The 20,843-nt window shown below is 34.6% G+C and overlaps 1 protein-coding gene across 1 annotated transcript; it reads left to right on the top strand.

The window, feature by feature from the left end:
- The first annotated feature begins 1,778 nt into the window (after positions 1-1,778).
- On the top strand, positions 1,779-20,534 carry LOC134855334 (isochorismatase domain-containing protein 2-like). The gene is made up of 4 exons (XM_063871830.1): positions 1,779-1,973; positions 5,336-5,479; positions 6,610-6,733; positions 20,163-20,534. Exons 1-4 carry the CDS (start codon positions 1,781-1,783, stop codon positions 20,347-20,349), a joined length of 648 nt encoding a protein of 215 aa, XP_063727900.1. The 5' UTR covers positions 1,779-1,780; the 3' UTR covers positions 20,350-20,534.
- The last annotated feature ends 309 nt before the right edge of the window (positions 20,535-20,843 follow it).

Genomic DNA, 20,843 nt, shown 5'->3' with positions numbered 1-20,843 from the left:
CACTGACTACAAAACCAAACGAGTTCCGATAAATAGTATACAAAGTATGTTAGATGGCTGATGGATGGTCGTAATTGTCCTCAAGGTGGGACCGTCTACGGCGGAATGGATGACATCCCCCCTCCCACGGTCTGTCCTGCATTGACTAGGGCCGGGGGCAAATAAAATTAAACAAGCCGAAGGGCCAACAAGCCGAAAGTAAGATTACCATTCGAAGTAGCCAAAAATCAATTTTGTTATGCTCATGGTTGGCTTGTTAAATAACAACAGTTAAAGTAATCGTGTTTTTTACTGTTAGAAAACTTCGAATTTTTAACGTATTCAAACTATTTGAAAAAATTTGCATTTTTTGTCTGTTTTTCCATTTTTCAATTGCTAATTTGTTAATTGGTCAATGATTTGCGGTTAATCCCCCAATTTTTATCTCGGTTATATTCACTGGGATAGCTTGTGGCACTGCTAAAAAATGTTTGATAAATATTGAATGATTTTGCCTTCACGCAGTTTAATTTCTTAACTTTTTTTAAAAATCTTCACGTAAAATACTCTTGAAAAAACTAACTAACTTTGATTGTGTAATTTAATAACAGATTGTCATAGTTGTGGTACAATTTGTAAGTAATTCTGTTGTAGTTTCGGCTTCGAGATTTTGCGGTTTGTTGAGCATTTGTTGTCTAAATTTCAGACATACACAGACGACCTCGACATACACAGTTAAGGTCAAGTTAATTGAGTTTTTTTTTCTAATTTGACAAATGTGATTTTTGCTGACGCAAGGGTTCGGTACTAATGCATAAAATAATGAAGTGTCCACATTAGTCTGTGAAGTATCAAAAAGCTTTGAGAGGTCATAGCTTGAAAAGCATCAGAAGTACCTTTTGATGTCAAATAGAAAATGAACAACGTTGAAAATAGAAACAAAATTGTACCAAATTAAAAGATCAAGCGACAGAGAAGGGTAAAATACATTTGGTTTAAATAAGAACATTTTACACGAGCGAACAGCGGCTCTTTTTCCTCTAAACCTCCCTAAACCTACCCCCCCCCCCCCCGAGCCCCCTCCGCCAACTCATAAATATCAAGAAATATCAATTTTTGTAAACTACTTATACATTGTCATAATGTAATGGAACTTGGCATGGTGAACAAACTAACTATTGTGAACAGATTTGTTGTTCATACTTTACATCGTAACATCACCCATTTAGCCGTAATAACACACAAAACAACTGGAAAAAGAGGAAATTTGTGGTTTGGTGGAAATGAAAAAGCTCTTCTTATATGCATACAGTATTATTTAGAAGTTCACAATTTTCTAGCGTAACAAGATTGTTGACTAACGAAGGACATGCAGTGTTTTTTTGTTCTCTGTGACCTCAGAATTTCAGGAAAATTCGAGACATTTTCAATGGCGGAAAAACTAAGCGGATGAAGTTATTAAGTATCAGTACATTTGTCATCACCCCCCACACCCATCGCACTTTCTTAGTGAATCGAACCCCTCAACGAAAAGATTCTTTCCTCTTTTTTTTTTTACTATTGTACGGTAACCATTGAAGCTGACTATTTGGTTAAAAAAACACGATTCAACACAGGTAAAACTTTCCTCAAAGTGTCTGAAAACATCGTCATTGGCCTGTCTTTTTGGGCTTACGGCGTGTTTTCTCAAAACAGGACCATTATAGTGTTTTCTGAGAGCTCGGAAAAAATCCTTGATTTGAGCCTGCTACTGATGACTCGGTGCTATAAATAGTGTGCGTTTTGTTTGTTCCAGATTGAAATGGCGTCCTCGGCTATTCGCTCTCTCGGTCGACTGAACCCAACCACAACTGCGCTCTTTGTGTGTGACATGCAAGAGGCCTTCAAGAAGAGCATCCAGTACTTCCCTGAGATTGTAACCAACACTGTTCGGATGGTGGAGGCGGCTAAACTGCTGCAGATGAGGATTGTTGTCACGGAACAGTATCCTAAAGGTGGGTGGGAAAAGATAGGAAATTGAGTCTTTCCCATTATAGCCCACCCCCCCCCCCCCTACACAGCGATTTTAACAATATGGCGGTGCTATAATTTACTGGGGGCAGGGCTATATCCAATCTTGTTTTGCTATTCAGCCGGAGGCCTAACCCACAAATTAATAATAATGTTGACTAAGCTGTTGCTATCATACAAGAGCTCACTTTGTAAATTGCATGGAACGTGAGTTTTGAACCAGTAACCTTGTGGTTGCTGGCTACCACTAATTTGGATGTGGCACAAGGCCACATGCATTTTGTGATATAAATCTGAAATCCCCATTGCATTTAATTTTGAACGAATTGAAATTTCACTTTTTCGAAATGTGTTGTTTTCAGGATAATTTTTTTTGTTTTCTCGATGTATAGCAGGTTCTTGAAAAATTTGTCGGAAATCAAAAACTTTTTTAAAAACTAGAAATAAGAAAGTTACTAAAAAGCAATAATTTTTTCTGCTTCGTTGAGCTCAAAAACGTCTTCCCAATCCCAACTGTCTATAATCAGTTCATTCTCAAACTTTGTATAATTTTTGAAGCTGTCATTTTGTTCTAATAGCTGTACCAGCACCGAAATGAAGAATATCACAAGCTCAGCGATGCCTTGAGTTAATTGTTTTGAATAATCTAAGGATTTTTCTTTGCGATAGCAAGTGTCTTGTAATCGGGAACTAGACTTTTTTCTGTAAGCAACTTTTCTTACATCTGAAGTGGAAATTAAAGTTCCTTTAATAGTGAATCTTAACAACTTTGATACTTTTTACCACTTGGCCTAAAGGTAACGTGGTTTTTTCTGTACCTTAAGGTCGTCTGTGGTTTGAGTTCCGGCCGGGCCTTAATTTTTTTCAGTATCTGTGAAATTATAAATGATTAATAAATCAGGTACTTTGTCTTGTAAAAGTTCAATGTTTTAAAACCTAATCGCTCAAAAAAATTTTTGTCAACAATTTCTTGCTGTTTTTGTTTTCGGCTCAATGAACGCTTTGTCGGAAAATGGCCGCTCGTTAAAAAAAATGTTAGATTTGTTTGACGCTGGTTGCTGTGTTTCTTACTTTTTTTCTGAATTTTTTTCTATTTTCGAAACTGTTTTTGTTCATTTTTGTTATTGCTGTTTGCTGTCTTATTGTTTATTCGCTAGTTTGCAATGCTTTGCTTGCGTTGTATCGCAAGTGTTGCAAAGCCCCGTTTCCGCTCTGTATTAAAATTCAACCTTGAGTGCTTATGATATATTACAAGGAGAATTTTTTAAGGCAAGTTTGAATATGCCTCAAACATTCGTTTGAACATTCGTTTGAACATTCGTTTGAACATTCGTTTTTTCTTGTGGTATGAAAACTGCCGGAACTATATCGGCTCATTCGAGCGTTTTCGTGGTTGCTTGTTATTTATATCATCATGCCTGGAAAAACTGGTAGATAGGTAGTACTACTGGTACATGATATATCTAGAATACAAACCATTTTTTGTGTAATTATCGAACTTAGGTATTTATTTTCTGCTGATGATTTTTCGGCTTCATGATTGTCCGCTCAAGCTCTGTCGGTTTAGTTTCCAAATTATGTAGTCCTATTAGAATTAGTTACTCTTATAGTCTTTCTGGATCTTTATGGGCATTACATGAAATTTTTTCCAATATGATTTTTTGACAAAAACGATTGGCTTATTGGCTGTCGGCTGTAATTCTGTCGGCTTCTTCATGGATTTTTTTCCTAAAATGTCCGGTAGTACTGTTGAAATCGTTACGAATCTGGAACCAGTTTTTGAATTTCCAAAGTCAACCCCAAAAGAACCTTTGAAAATCTTGGATAAATTTAAACGGGAAAAAGTATTTGTTTTTTTTTAATTTTGTTTTTCGTTTTTCCACTTTCAGTTGTAACATCGTTCGAAGTCCTGTTTGCCTATTTTTGAGCGTCATTTTGTTTTCATCCAGTAATTGTGGTATCACAAGTGGTACAGAGCTCAGCTTCGCTTCCGTGTAGAAAACTATAAATAATAAATTATATTTCAAGTATTCTTGTTAGAATGTGTGAGAAATCTCAAATATTTTAGCTCAATGGCTTTCTTTAAGAACCAGAATTGCTTGATTAAAAACTTCCCGGTTGTTTCTTATGCTTATTTTTTTTATCATAATGTAAAGTGGAGACGCAATTATTGATGACGCTCTCTGATTTTCATTTAGTGTCCTTTAAATCAAGGACATTAAATCAGTGTTTTAATTAACATGTTTATCCCAAATGTTTTAAGGATTCAACAGCAGCGGTATGTCATTATCTTCTAAATTGTTAATATCTATGTGCACTTTTAATTAAAACTCTGAATATCTAAAATGTTCTCAAAGTTTCAAGTCTTGTGAACAATCTCTATTGAAAATGTGGTAAAATTCGTTCTAGGGTTCAATATTATCGAATATGTTTAACCATTTTATTAGCTCGTTAATGGGCGAATTTGAAAATAAGTTAGTGGTTTCATTTGAAACTAAAATTTGAAGCACGCAGTTTCACTCTTGTGCAGAATGTAAGCGCAGTAGAGCAAGCGTTCGCTCCTTGCAGACGTCGCTCTAAGTTGATATTTTCGTTGCGTTTCTGCTAAATTTTTTGACTATCCGGGCTCGAGTGTTATTTTTTTTCGGCCATCCGAGAATTCGGCCAGTTGGTACGTCATTCAGCCAGGTGGTTTTTTTCTGCCATCCGAGCATTCGGCAAGTTTGCAGAGATATCAAATCTTTCCAATTTTGGTACCTGCTTAAGCAGGGAGCGGAGGAAATATAATATTTGGGTCGTATTTTTTTCTGGTCCCTAAAAGTAACCAAATATTTTTTACAGAAAGCTTAAATTTTCAACTTAAAGACACATAAACTAACACTTTTTGAACGTTTTTCATCCAATTTTTCGCGACTTTTCAGACCAGTCATCCATTTTTTGCTTCCGAATGCAAAAAAGTTTATCAACTTCACGGGACGTTACCCAGACATGAAGGAATTTTCAGGGTTTATCATAGCAAAACTCAGTTGGGGTTCTTTTTTAAAACTTTTTGCTGTTTATCAGGGCATATTGAGGCGACTTTATTTTTTCTCGACTTTTTTTTTTAATTGTGAGCACAAAAGGTCAACGAAAGAGTTTTTTCCCCTTCCTGATAGAAAGTAGAAAAATGTGTGCACTTTTGTCGATGAAATGTGATCACATTTGCTTCTAAAGCATTAGTTCTTAAGATTTCACAGTTTCTTCAATCGTTTATTTTGAAGAAAATTATAGCTAAATTCTTGGTAATGCGTTTTCAATGTCGCCCATTATATAAATGTATTCTTGGAAAAATGTGTTCTTATTTTAGGATTAGGCCACACAGTGGATGAATTGAAATCTGCGATGCCCGAATCCACTACCTACTTTGACAAGACTCTTTTCTCCATGTGCATTCCAACTGTCATGGACAGTTCTTGTTATTCGTCCACTGCGTCTTCCGAGAAGCTGACAGGTAGAAAATCAATTTCTAAATTGAAAGCAATATTACAATAGGTGACAACTTTGAAAAGTGTTAGATTAGTGCATGTATTTAACATGAGAACTATAATGCATAATATGATAGTCTCAATTTCAGTCAGTTTTACATAATAATAATAATCAATTGGCGTTTCTGTGATTCGCAGAGGATCTATGAAAGGCTTTGCAGACTGTCATAGCTTAGTACGTTTCTCTTATTTCCCCACATTCCAGACTGAGTTATTTTGTTGAGCGAAGCTCTTTTTTGCTGTTTTTTTTTGCGCCTAGAACATTATTGTGGTACCAATATTGCAGCCAATCCTATTGCACATTTTGTTATTTTGGTGTTCTTGGATAGTCAGTTATATTTTTGTTATGAGTTGTGTAAATAATAATCGAGTCTGCTACCTTCTTGAAAACCAATTTTTCAATTATAAGATTTCTGTTCTCAATGACTTAGTGCTCGAAAAGGTTAAAAAGTTGCACGTAATGAGCATTCATATTTCGGTCCTAGTGATTTGTTTGGTTTTTTTTTCTCAGGAAAAAATTTGTTCACGCTCATTTTGATTTTTTTGCTGTTTGAATTTTGATTTTTTTTAAGTTCAGCTCATTTCCTTTGCTAGAAGGAAGGAGCACTCCACTATCAAACAGCATAATTGTAAAGGTCACGAAAAACGTGATCGATTTCTTGTTTCGAAATAGGGAATTTAATATTTGATTTTCCAGCAGAATAAAATGTTCTCTTAATGATCCTTTGCAATTTCATCAGAAAGCGTCAAACATAAAGTGTGGGTGAAATTCAAAGAGCTTTAAGGGCATATGTTTTAAATCATGTTTTTATGTTTTCTTCAAAATTCGCAAGTTGATGTTTATTTTGTTTTCTTGAGTTCATTGCTTTTCTCAAACTGTAAGCTGTCTATGTTTTTTAACTCGCCAAGTTTATGAGAAACAAAATAACGGGAAAAAAGGTAGAAAACGAAAACATTGATGCTATAAAATTGTGCGGTTGTTTGTATATTAAGATGACCTTCAGATGCCTTTTTAATGAAAATGCCGAGTATATATTTTTGTGATTTTGAAGTAGTTAGTCGTTGATAATGTTTTGTTCGTTTTCGCCTTCGACAGACGTGGTCCTGACGGGGATCGAAAGCCATGTGTGTGTGCTGCAGACGACTCTGGACCTGATAGAAAAAGATATCAATGTACACATTGCTGCAGATTGTGTCTCCTCCAGAAGTTTAATTGACAGGCGAGTGGCTGAAATGTTGTTGTTTTTCTTTACCTTGACCCCGTGGTGTAATTTCCTTGAAGGGGGGTGTTATTCATTTCGCATTAGCCATTCCAATCTCGAAGATGTCGACCACATTGGGACTCCTCCAACCATGACCGAAGTGGGGTTTGATCACACGACCCTCGTGTTGAGAGACACTTGCCTTACCCCACTAGGGCATGGCAGCTCTTCGACGGTCATTGAAGTGGGATGCATAGTTGTCACACAAGTTAGCTTGCAAGTGTGGTTTTAAGCGATCGTTTTTTTAAATTTCAATGTGCCCACTTTAGTGACAACGTTGGTGCAAAAAGTGTGCATTAATTGATCAGCATGTTAAGTACCAAAAGTGATATATTTTACATATACTTAATATTTACAAGGATGACATAATATTTACATCTTAATTGGATCAATTAGTTTGCATCAATTCAATATTTGCATTGATTTCTGAACCGGATTAGTTCGCCATATTGTTACACGCTAATAGAAAATTGCAAATTTGCTAGCCCCATATTTTCAAGAAAAATAATCCCGAAAAATATATATATTTTAAAATTTGAGCTCAGAGTATTGATATCTTTCAAATAGTCTGAAATAACTCTTAATCACAAATTTTTTATGAAAAAGTAAAATGGGTCTGAATATGAAAACGGCCCGAGCAGGAGTAATGTTTTTTTTTAAGTCTGTCATCCTTGTAAATACTAAAGTAATAGCAAAAGTAGCCATTCATCTGTCTGTAAGATTTTGGCTTTAGCTCTGAAATTTTATTTTTTGATGGGGATTATTTTGGTAATACATGCAAGTTTTTTTTTCAAGATATGGTAATTAAAATTGTAGCCATCTTTTCATGTGTATCTTGCAATTGCTTTACAAACACATTAGGGGGAATCCCCCCGATGCCAGAATGACCGAAAGTTATAACCAATCAGAATTCAGAATTAAAATCCTCATTAGAAATAAAGTGGAACTCAGTCAGTTTTGAGCTGTTTTAAGAAGGTCGACTGGTCGAGAAAATTTGCACATTTGTTCCACTTCATAGAATACCCCCAAAAGAAAATTGAATGGCAGCGTTTTCAGGCTGATTAGCGTGAGCTTTGTTGTCTACTTTAAAATTAAAAATGTCTGCTAAAAGTCCGATGGGGTTTTTCATCTGATTAATTTTCCTTCTTCGTTTCTTTGACCGATGTTTGCAATCCTGAGACCGTTGCTAAAATAGTATATGGAAGAACAAAAGGAAGATTCAATTTTTATTAAACTGAAATGAACAGATGGTATTTTTCTGACTACGAATGTTTCGAGGAATACCTTTCTCAGTGTATTCCGAGTGAACTTTTGTCTCCCCAAAATCAAACTTAAATTTCAAGATTAAAACTGATGTTTTTACTGATAATTTTGGGTGTCGTAAAAATACTATATTCAGTTTGGCAGACTATATTTCGAAGTTGCTTACGCTTTGCGATTAGCAAGCTTTATCAAATCGGAATGGATATTTTTATCAGGTTAACAACTTGTTTTTTTTTAATTGAATCATTTATGTTGCTATCGTTTGCTGCTATCAGTTGCTGTCTCTTGAAACTTCAGTTTTAACAGAAATTTTTTAATTATTAATTTATTTCCAAATTCAAAGAACTCAATCAATTAAATCCATTGATTGCAGCCTACTTAGGAGCATCAACAGTCCAAAGCCCCTGATTTTACGCTTGCCGCTGCTTTTTATGTCACTGCTTCTTAGGGACGGCCCCGGTCTCCGATGGCACCTATCCTATAATATTTAACCTTTTTAAAATAATAAACCTTAAACCTCTTAAAAACGGAAAAATTTGAAAGTAGTTGAAAACTGTTTAGTCTTACGTCTTATCAGAGGTGTCACACCCGTACCTCTGGTATACAATGGTAAAACCCTCAGCGACAAGATTTATGAGATTTAGGTTGCTGGTCCCAAGCAACTGTTTAACAATCTCTTTAAATAGTTTCATTTTACTTGCGAGAGCAAGTGTCTTGTAATCGGAAACTAGACTTTGTTCCAGTAATTTTGCACATAACTGTTATTGCACTAACGGAACGTATTTCTTACAGCGTACAAGGTGATATGCTCGACTTCAAATAAAACAATCGTTTAGATATTTTTGGTTAGCAACTAGTTTTTCAATTATATTAAAGAACCTTTTTTCGAATTTGTGGTTTTCGTCTTAATTTCTGTCGACTTTGTTTTTTTTTCAAATATTTTTTATATAATATGGTACGCTTTTACAGGAATTTTTTCAATTCTTGGTTTTTAATCAATTTTTTCTATAATTGAAAATTGTTTTGTATGTAATAAATTTACCTACTCTGATTTTGATTAATGTTTTTCTTTTTTTTTTTGTTTAATTCGAAAAATTCATCTTTTCTTTGTTCTCTTCTCTTCTTTTATTCTCTGAACCTCTTGCGGGCTCATTCCTATTTGGCCTACGGGTAACGCCGTCGCCTCTGGATCCTAAGTTCTGGGGTTCGAGTCTCGACCGGACCTTGTTTTTTTCAGTATGTCTTCAATTGAATTTTTTTTGTTCAAGATGTGTTGTCGGATATTTGCTTGCCTGGGCTCAAGTGTTGTCGATTAGTTGCCACAGCACGGATTTTGCTTGTACTGAAGCATTTTTCATAGCAGTTGCTAATTGAAGTGTTGTGTGTTCTAATTTCAGGGGGATTTGAACGTTTGTCTGATCTTTTTTTTGTGGGCATCGTTGATACATTGCGGAATTGAGTTTTAATTTTTTCCGTTAGTTTTTAATTTTGGTCGTATTTTAGTACAAGGTTTATTCGGCTATAAGGGTTTCGGCCTGTTATATTGGCTTAAATAGTTTATATGTTGTTTGAACGGAAATTTTTTCTTTTATAAATTTTTGTTTTTCACGAGAAAGATGAGTATATTGTCTGATTTCGAAAGTTTGTGATGCCAAGTTGAGACTCAAATTTTATAGCAAGAAGAAGTGAGCAGATATTTAATTATCTTCGCAGATGTTTTTGGGTTTCATTCTAGTAAAAAGGATATTGGCCCTGTTGGATATCATCAACAAATGCAATTTTAGACCAGGGTGTTCCCTCCGTAATCACCTGGGGTTGGCAGCACCAGTCCTTGTCAAATTGTGGCTCTCCGTGTAACACGGTCTGTCTTGCGGCTATGTTCCTTGATATCCTTGTTCACAAAATCTAACTAAGTTTTTCTTGGTCTCCCTAATCTAACTAAAGGATGTGAATGACATTATAATGAACTTTTTGCTGAACGTAATGCGCTCAACGTGTCTAAATTATCCGAGGGGTCTGCTCCGAAAGACGTTAATAACGTCACAAGCCGAGTTTATCAAGAAGTGCGCCTGGTTTATGAATACCGTGCTTAACACTAGCGGATATCTAACGGATCATCGCACGGTCACCTCAGCAGAGTCGTTCTAGATCTGACACTCTGGGTCCCTCACAATTCAGTGCCGAGAAGTCTCGTTGATCAAACACAAAAGTACGCTTTTCAACGTGTTCTAAAGGAGAGTTGCCTGAAAGTTGGAACAGGAAGTAGCTTCGTGAAACTACCCCAGGACGTGCAACATCGGGCAGCACTTGCACTATCACAGCCTCCACCAGCGGTGAGCATGTCACCCAGGTTGCAAAAGGTTGGCGAAACATCCTACGGTGTGCGATCCACCTCTATCATATTCGATGGGCGACCATCGATAGGCCCGTCACTTAATTGCGCCGTAGCAAACATATTTTGGGTATTTGACTTTGTCAATTATCGTTATGTTTAATTGTTTTTGAACGCATGGCTGGCAATATTTTATATCAGGTGGTTCTTTTTTCTGAAAGTCATATAAATTGATCAGTAGCAAATTTTTCGTTCGTTTTGATTTGAAATTTGTCAAAAAAGCCATAAATAGCAAAAACGACGTTTTTGACAAAAATCTGTTTATGAATCCGGTGCCTGAAAGTTGGAACAGGGAGTAGCTTCGTGAAACTACCCCAGGACGTGCAACATCGGGCAGCACTTGCACTATCACAGCCTCCACCAGCGGTGAGCATGTCACCCAGGTTGCAAAAGGTTGGCGAAACATCCTACGGTGTGCGATCCACCTCTATCATATTCGATGGGCGACCATCGATAGGCCCGTCACTTAATTGCGCCGTAGCAAACATATTTTGGGTTGGCTACCAGCCGGTCTGATAGTCCGCAGCATCTTCTTATGATCATTTTCCTTAAAATTTGACTTTGTCAATCATCGTTATGTTTAATTGTTTTTGAACGCATGGCTGGCAATATTTTATATCAGGTGGTTCTTTTTCCTGAAAGTCATATAAATTGATCAGTAGCAAATTTTTCGTTCGTTTTGATTTGAAATTTGTCAAAAAAGCCATAAATAGCAAAAACGACGTTTTTGACAAAACTCTGTTTATGAATCCGGTACAGTAAATAATTTTAATAAATTAATGTTCAAAGATCCTCAGATTTACATTGTTTCTTCTATGGAATGAGGAACTTAATCTGTGAAAAACACTTGGTTTTATGTTTAGCATGGCTCTCTTTCTAATTTTTCCTTTTTTTTCCAAATAATTGGGTCATTTAAAATCGCAAATCAGTAGAAACAGTTCAACAGGAAGTTAATCATTCTCAAAGCCTTTCAAATGTTTTTGATGTCCACTTCTTATTATTATGTGCTCTGCTCTGCCAAAAGTAATCTACTGTCGTGGTATTGAAAATTTTTTTATGGGGTGAGTCTTGAATGCTTTGGGGGAGGATGTCAACTTGATCCATATTTTACACCTTAAATTTGGAATCCTCAGATTTGCACCTCAGATTAGGAAAAACTGGATATATGCATAATTGCTGCATGAAAGCCAGAGCAGAAAGCTGTTGAACACATATTTGGACAAATTCAAAAACAGAAAAAAATTAAATGAACGAGCTTAAGGCTGTTTTGGATTACCTTGCTTCTTTAAGATTATAATCTGTTTCGCTCTAATGGAGGCCAGTTTTTTGTCCACTTAATCTCATCAAAATGACGTTGTTTTGCGGAAGTTAACATCAATTTATTAAAAAGAAGTTGGATTGATTATGAATACTTATTTGCTTTTCTTTTTCAGTCCAGGGTAGTAATCAACCTACGTCATCAAATTTTAAGTGATAATCTGTATTTGTGAACTCAAATTTTTTTCAACTCAATATTTTTATTAAAAATTGGACTTTGTTCAACGATATTTTTTCATATCTCGATTTTTCAAAGGGAGAGCTCAAAACAAAAGGAGTAAAAATTAATATGGGAGGAAACATTTGCGTCAACAGTCAAGTCAGTTGGACAAAACGTTTTAATTCAGATCAGTGGAATTAAGTGTGGAAATTTGATCCAGTTTTCGCAAATTGGTGTAATTTGAGCTTCAAAAATGGCAGTCAGTTGTAAAGGTTATTGAAGTTCAAGCAGCCTTTAATACCGTACAATTTGTATGAATTCAATTATGGATCCGGTTTTCAGACAATATTTCCCTGGGGGCGAATATTTTTCACAGTTGTTGATTGAACTTACTCCGTAAAAGTCAAAAGCAATTTGACGCCGGAAAGTACCTCAATTAATAACATCGAAGAGGAAAAGGGCACTGCAGTTCAGTGCAGCGACATAAAAAGAATGTATCCTTGTCATATATGAACAATTAATGTTAGTTTGATTTCAGTTTATAGTTGGTGTCTTTCGTATCTTGAGTGCTTCTATTTGGTATCTGCCAGCAACAGTTGGATTTTGTCTTGGATTATTGTTCCCTCTTTCGAAGAAAACGGAATATTTATTGCCTTAAATTATCGAATCTGAGTTTTCAACATCCTTTTCGATTCACTGGTCTGTTCATAATTTTTGAGTTTCAAGAAAGGGACAAGTTGTCACCTCTATCTTACAATGATCTAATACCATCGTCTCTAAATGAGATTCAGAAATGACCCCGACTGTTTTTTTTTAGATTAAATTGACCCCCTCCGCCCAATGCATCTGTGAATTGTGTGTCATTCTCCGTAACTCCAAACTGGGTTTTCAGGCCCAAAGGAATGGAGTCTGTCTTCCATGTCAGCATGCTATGGTTTATTTCAGACTATTGTTATTTTTTCATTTCCGTAAAGTGAGGTTTATTTAAAGCTGTTTCAATCGGAGCACAGAAGAGTTTCTCTAGAAACGCACCTCCGTTTTCGCAACTTTCAAATTGTAGGTAGTCAAAAAATAAGCTATCCTCTTGTCATGCACAGTATAGTCTGTATTAGTAATATAGAGCTGGCATAGTATAATAGAACTTATGTATTTGTTTTTAGAAGCAAGCAGATTGCTCATAACTTTAAAAATTCTTCCAAAAAAATCTAACGAAAAAACAGATTGTGCATGTTATGAAGATAGCTTTTTTTCTAGTTTGCGGATTTGTTGTGACTAGTTACAATTAGTACGTTGTTCTTACTTTATGGAGTTGTAAATCAGCATATGTCGTCCAAATGTATAATTTATTCCATTTGAAGCAAAGCTCTTCATACAGGACCGGAAAACAGCTCGATTACTATGCGCATAAAATTTAAGTTTATAGATTAGGTTATAAATCAGAATGAAAACCAATAATTAATGCAGCAATAAATTCAAGCATTTTGATGGGAAGCTTAATTAAGAAGAGACTACAACAGAACCGATAAGTCAGAATAAACCCAATTACTATCGGACTCCATAACGAACAAGACTTCTCGTATCAGGGCGAAGCCCTGAATGTTCCGACTTCCTTTTAAGGTTTATGGAGCATCAGTAATAACATAAAAATTAAATTAAATAAAAAAAAAGAATTTTATTTTCTAAAATTTGAAATTTTTTATGAAAATCATCCCCCCACACGCCATTTAAAGTACAAAAAGATAGATTTCGTTCCTTGTAACAAATCAATTATGGCGAATAAGCTTCGTTCAACCAATTTGGAACGGTTTATAAGACGGATTAAATCTCCGCTTACGCGTTAATAGCGCGAATTATATCGCGCGTTAATGGTTTTAAATTGGTCAAAATGGCCAAAATGGCAATCTTTAAACCCTCATAACTTTACGAAAAATGATCACAGGTAAAATATCTTTTTCAAATTTAAGCTCAGGACAACAATTCCTTTTGAATGATATAAACAAAATTCCGTCAAAAATGGCTAGTTAAAAAGTTGAAATTTGTCTGAAGAAAAAAAAACCCACCCCGAGCACAAATATTCCGTTACTTTCGTATCGAAAGTCGGAACAATAACCATATCTCAACAGATAAAACACCATCGTTGGCTAATTTCTTAAGATCAACAACAACACCTGAGAGTAATTCGCGTAATAAAAAGAACTTGATCAATTTTTTTGTAATTTGTCTGAATTGTGATACGCTACCTCACACGACAAGCGAAGGAGAAGATTATTGAACTGAATGAGTATTGGTAAAATTTGAAGTTTTTCATAACTATATGACAATTTAAATTTAATACATGGCTGAAAAAAATTGTCTATATTCGCTTTGAATAGTTTTAGGTTCATCTTATACCAGTCTTGGTGATTTTTTCTTGTTTGTTTTTTTTTTCAAGAAAAAGTCAAAATTATCCAATATCTGCATATATGCTCTCACACATTTTAATGCCTTTACGAACCTTCTTTTTTTCCAACCTAAGTCGCAAATATAGGTGCCATTTTTGGGAGCTTTTTCATAGCATGTGCTTTGACATCCGAATACCAATAAGTTACTAATCATAATCAAATACAACATATTTATTATAGCATGAAATATTTAAGGTTTGAGAGGCGGATTGGTAGCAGTTTCATCATCGTTCACCACAATTCAAATCATGTATTCGGTTTTGCTAAAAATAGTTCGAACTAATGTGCCATTATCTTATATTAACTTAGTTGTTAAGAGGGAAAGGCTGGATTCTAATTGAAACTTAATCCACGCTAATTACGAAATATGACAGCTGAGTTTTTATGAAATTCTTTCCCTGTTCTGCTCAATCTCATTTCATTCTACCCTATTTTATCATATTTCATGTTCCAATCTACCCTATGCCAATATACCGTCGCAAGTCTACCCTATTTTTAAAGCGAGTTAAAGCATTTCCCATCTTTTGAGGAATTTAAAATAGAATTTAATTGAACAGATCAAAGAGTAACCAGAAAGCGTGAATAAAATAGCTGATTGAGGGTCTTTAGTTTTTTTTTTGAAACATGAAGCAAGCTTTTATCATTCATAGGCAAAGCCATTTTTCCTTTGACAGTTTATTTGCGAGTAATTTTTTTCTTTGCGTTTATTTTGTGAAGTTTCAAAGCCAACTTCAGTTTAACAAACATATGATAACTTCATATTTTTCTGTGCTGCGTGTTTTTCTGATTGATGATGTCACGACGCATTTATTGCTGGAAGCATTTTTGCACAAACATCCATCTCTTTTTAGCCAGTCAATTTGGCCCAATAGCTAAGGCAAGTGACTCTTAATCATGAGGTTTTTGAATTGAATCCCAACGTTTTGTTTTTAAGGCTTATTTCGTATTTATTTTTTGCCTTTTTTGCTCTTGTGTATTCGAAGTGTATACAATGAATTGAAACTTTGATGATACAAAAACCTGATCCCATTCCTGTTTTCTGTGATCAGAATCTCTTCTCCGCCGATATGTTGCTTTTTGTTATTGTTTCCGTCTGAATTGATGGTGTTTTGAATTGACTTTTCATTTCACCTTTTTTAGCTTGAGTTTTCATTTATGTCGAGCAGATTAACGCTAATAGTGGTATTAACTTTTTTTTATATAAAATCTTAGTCACTCTACTTTTTCATAAGCTACCGAGATTTTCGACTGCTCGTATCAGAGCGAAGCCTTGAATGTGCTGACTGTCTTTTAAGGTCTATGGAGCAGTAATATCATGAAAAAATTAAATGCAATAAAATAAAATGAAAAATAAAAAATTATAATTTGATATTTTTTGTGAAAATCATCACTCCACACGCCATATAAAGTAGGTGATAGATTTCGCTACTATTAACAAATCAATTACGGCATATTAGCTTCCTTGAACCAATTTGGAACGATTTTTAAGACGGATTAAATATCCGCTTACGCGTTAATAGCGCGAAATGTATCGCGCGATAATTGTCCCGAGTTGGCCTAAATGGCAATCTTCAAGCCCCCATAATTTTACGAAAAAAGATCACAGGTGAAATATCATTTCAAATTTAAGCTAAGGACAACACTAGCTGTCGAATGATATAAAAAACTCCGTCAAAAAGGCTAGATAGAAATTATGAATCGCTGAAACATTTTGGTGTATGGCAGTGCTGATTCATTTTACTCAAATTTAAAGTTAAACAAGATTGCTCGTATCAGGGCGAAACCCTAAATGTTCCGACTGCCTTTTAAGCTCTGAAGTAGGGAGCAGTAATAACATGAAAAAATTGATTGTAATAAAAAAAATGCATTTTCTTAAATTTGAGATTTTTTTTCGTGAAAATCATCACCCCACACGCTATATAAGGTACAAAATGGTAGATTCGTTCCTATTAACAAATGAATTATGGCATATAATTTTTCTTGAAACAATTTGGAACGGTTTCGAATTAAATCTCCGCTCATGCTTTTGTAGCGCGAAATATATCGCGCGTTAATTATCCCAAATTGGTCGAAATGGCAGTCATTAAACCCCCATAACTTTTAAAAAATGATCACAGGTGAAATATCTTTTCAAATTTAAGCTCAGGACAACAATACTTTTTTTTGATGATATAAAAAAATTCCGTCAAAAATGGCTAGTTAATGGCTCAAAAATGGCTTGTACGAAAAATGATCACAGGTGAAATATCTTTTCAAATTTAGGCTCAGGACAACAATAGTTTTTGAATGATGTAAAAAAATCCTGTCAAAAATGGCCCATTAAAAAGTCGAAATTTGTCTGAAGAAAAAAACCACCCCGAGCACAAATAATCCGTTACCTTCGTTACGAAAGTCGGAACAAAAACGCTGTAAAAATTAAAAAGATATATTTGATTGGAACTTTGGTAATTGGAATACTTGAAGTATGTTCCGGTTAAGAAAAATGAAAATAACGCTAGCAAATTTTTGTTATATTGATATTCGAAACTTAATTTTTTTCTCGTTGCGAAAGTTGAATGTCGCAGAACTCTATAGAATAACAAAATGGCGAAATTTTTAATTTAAAAGTTTTTGTTTGCGTACATTAACATATAAAAAAAAACATATACAAACAAAAACAAATTGCTTCGACGCGACCTTTAAATGAAATTTGCTTGACTACTCGATTTTTAAACTTATTTTTCTAAAGCATTTAAAATCAATATCTGATAGTTTTGCAAATTATTTTGAACTGAATTGAAGTAGAGAGACTGTACCATAGGTGAAACCCGGGGGTTAGTTAAGTGAATTGGTTTTTTTTTAAAAGAGTTTTGAAATGTCGACTGCAGCTTAAAATAGATGAAATTTTGAATAATATGTTATAAAATTTCTTTGTGGTGTCTATATGTTGGTTAAAAAACACGTCATTGTCTTGACAGAGAAACTTTTCTCTGCCTGCAGATAATGCATTCTTCTCTTTTTTTTTCTTTTTGATTCAGTGGAACAAAATGTCAAGACGCGAGTTTTTTCCGGAGTCAGCTAGCACCAAATTGCCACTAATGTTAAGGACTATCAACGAATGGCTTTTTAATTGCCCTAAGCTGTATTTTAAGCAAATTTTACAAAGCGAATTCGGCTTTTATCCATACTTACACAAGCAAAGCTTGTGTTATAGAATGAACTCTCTTTTTTTCCTGGCTAAGTCACAAATATTTTTGCGACGAGAATATTGTTGCTGCAAAATGTGTTCATTTTGATCAATAAACAGCTATTAAGTACAGCCAATGCTAAGGATATTAACACCGACTTGGCGTTCGTCACTGAAGAAGTTTTGTAGAATCAAATTTTTACTCATTCAGTTTTCCCAGTAGCGTTATCGGTCATATTTTTTCTTATGTATGCGAACAGCAACTTCGCCTCTGTGTGAATTTTTTTATGGAAAATATATTTAAAGTAACGTTATTTCGACTAGAAAGTTGTATTTAAAGCGAGGATTTCAGCATGAAATTTTACGGCTCTATGGGTTTCGGCCTTAATTATTTTGTTACTCAAAAGATGGTTTTGGTGTAGTTTGTAGGCCTTTGCTTTAGTAGAGTGTCGGTTGGAGGATAACATGTCAAAGTTACCAGACAAATTTTCCAATTATAAAAATGACCCAAGCACCAATTGACTAATGGCAATCGACATCTTCTATATTGTAATGAACAATGAGCAATCTTTCAATTTAGATATCGTCCGCCCGATGAGAATGTGTTTAGATTTATGGACAAAAAAACCAACGAAAAGTTTTTTTTTCAGTTTTTGTTACGCTGTTTTTTGCGAAATGTTTTCATCTCTTCGTGTTTGTCTGATTTTTCTAGTACTTTATTGTACCGATTCTTTTGTTTCTCCAGACAGCCATTTGACTAACTTTTTAACTAGCCATTTTAACAGAAAATTTTTAACTAGCTTTCTAATTAGGCATTCTGACTGTTTTTATGTAATCTAATTAGTATTGACATTCTACTCCCAGATTTAAAAAATCCTTCTTGTGATCATTTTTAGTGAAATTGTGGGTGCTTGTATTTGGGTCTTTGACAAAAAAACCGACATAGGGTTATTAAATTGTGAGAAATTTTTTGTCATTTTAAAGCGTAAGCGACAAAAGAAATTATTGTTCCGACTTTCATAACGAAAGTTACGGAATACTTGTGCTCGGGTGGTCTTTTTCTTCAGACAAATTTCGACTTTTTAATGGGCCGTTTTTGACAGGATTTTATATATCATTCAAAAACTATTGTTGTCCTGAGCCTAAATTTGAAAAGATATTTCACCTGTGATCATTTTTCGTAAAGTTATGGGGGTTTAAAGATTGCCATTTTGGGAAAATTGAAGCGCGATATATTTCGCGCTATTAACGCGTAAGCGGAGATTTAGTCCGTCCTAGAAATTGTTTCAAATTGGTTGAAGGAAGCTTATTTGCCATAATTCATTTGTCACTAGGAGTGAAATCTATCATTTTGTTCTTAATATGGCGTGAGGGGGATGATTTTTACAAAAAATCTCAAATTTCAATTAAAATTTTTCTGATTTTATTGCGTTTAATGATTTCATGTAACTACTGCTCCATAGTTTTTAAAAGACAGTGGAACATTCGGCAGATACGAGCAGTCTTGTTGTTCTGACTTTCGCAACGAAAGTAACGGAAAATTTGTGCTCGGGTGGGTATTTTTCTTTCGATAAATTTCGACTTTTTAAATAGCCATTTTTGACGGATTTTTTTTATATCATTCAAAAGGTATTGTTTTTTTTTTTAGCTTAAATTTGAAAAGATATTTCACCTGTGATCATCTTTTGTATTGTTATGGGGGTAGCGTAGATTGCGATTTCGGCCAATTTGGGACAATTAACGCTCGATATATTTCACGCTATTAACGCGTACGCGGAGATTTCATCTGTCTCAGAAATCGTTACTAGGGGCGAAATCTATCACTGTTTACTTTAGATGGCGTGTGAGGGGATGATTTTCTTTAAAGAAACTCAAATAAAAAAAATATTTTCGATTCAATTTTTTACTTATAATTTTTTCTTGTTATCAGTGCTCAAAAGACCTTGAAAGGCAGTCGTAATATTCAGGGCTTCGCCTTGATGCGAGCTGTCTTGTTCCATTAGGAATTAAGGCAAGCAATTTTACTTCTCAGTACGTTCCCAGACGCAAAATATGGGAGAGTAAAATAAAGAAATAGCCTGAACATCAATTCGAAGTTTCATTTTCGGAACATGTCCTTAGACCACCTTTATATTTACGATGTAACTATAACTTTTTAACATGCATGTTAGGCTCGTTCTGGGTCCCGTTTATGTAACGATGTAAAAACTTAATTACCAGTTTTATTTTCAAACCCAACCAAGTGGTGTGTTTAGTGGAACATCAATACACTCTCATAGTTCGTTCAAAGTTCAAATTCATGACATTTGTCCCAACTGTCGCTATACACGTATCGCTTTGCCCTGATAGGAGTAATTCTGTTGTACATATGTCAGTTTTAGCCTATATTTGAGACTGAATCTAGATCTACCCCTTTGTTTCGATCTACCCCCTAAAAGATGTCGGAAGAAACGAGGCGTAGGATTTGTTTGTTTTCTCCCAAGTATAGTGTTCTCAAAAAAACTGAAGGAATCAATTGTGGTATCTTATTAAAGCACTTTCAACAGTTGTTCGTGATGAGCTGTACATCTCGTATGTTTGTCCTTTCCTTGTTGGATGAATGGTCTTAACTACACTTAATATTTTTCAGCCAATCAGATTTGTTTCAGGAAATTTGGACTGGACCGCCTGATGCAAACTGGAGCTTTTATTTCAACTTCCGAAAGTCTCATTCTACAATTATGTAAAGACGCAAAGCATCCTGCTTTCCGATCGCTTCAGAAGTTGATTTTGAACCCGACTTTGGACACTGCACTGTTGAGTAACATTGAAGACATGAGAGTCAAGAAAGATTGAAATATCTAGATTCTTCTAGAATATTCCCATAATGCCTTACGATGTTTCTAGTTTTATCCTGAAATTTGTTCTGGTATTGATGAGGATCATTAATTTTTTTAATGAGTTTAATGTGCCTTAAATTTGATGGTAATCCAGAATTTTGATTTTGAAACAAGATGGGGCTATTTTGATGTTTTGTTGTATTTTTCTACTATTTTCATGCTATTTCTTTTATTGGAAAGATTTAGAAGATTTAAAGAAACATGAATTTAAAATCTAGAAGTAATATTTGTTTTGAAGGGATTTGCAGTAAGTTTTACAATAACCGCTCAGAAAATTGTACAGAAATTTTTAAGTCACCAATTTTATCACACACAAAAAATACTCAAATAGTTTACAACTGAAACGCTTTGAGTTTACAACTAAAATGCGTTACGATTTTATTGAAATTATTTGGGTTACGTAATCTTAAGAGTTAAGCTAATTTCGTAGCAAAATTTTGCAGCTTAGTT

The sequence above is a fragment of the Symsagittifera roscoffensis genome, chromosome 10 (assembly GCF_963678635.1).
Source record: "Symsagittifera roscoffensis chromosome 10, txSymRosc1.1, whole genome shotgun sequence".
Taxonomy (NCBI): domain Eukaryota; kingdom Metazoa; phylum Xenacoelomorpha; order Acoela; family Convolutidae; genus Symsagittifera; species Symsagittifera roscoffensis.
The sequence above is the reverse complement of the archived record's forward strand: the minus strand, read 5'-3'. Positions and strand labels throughout refer to the sequence as shown.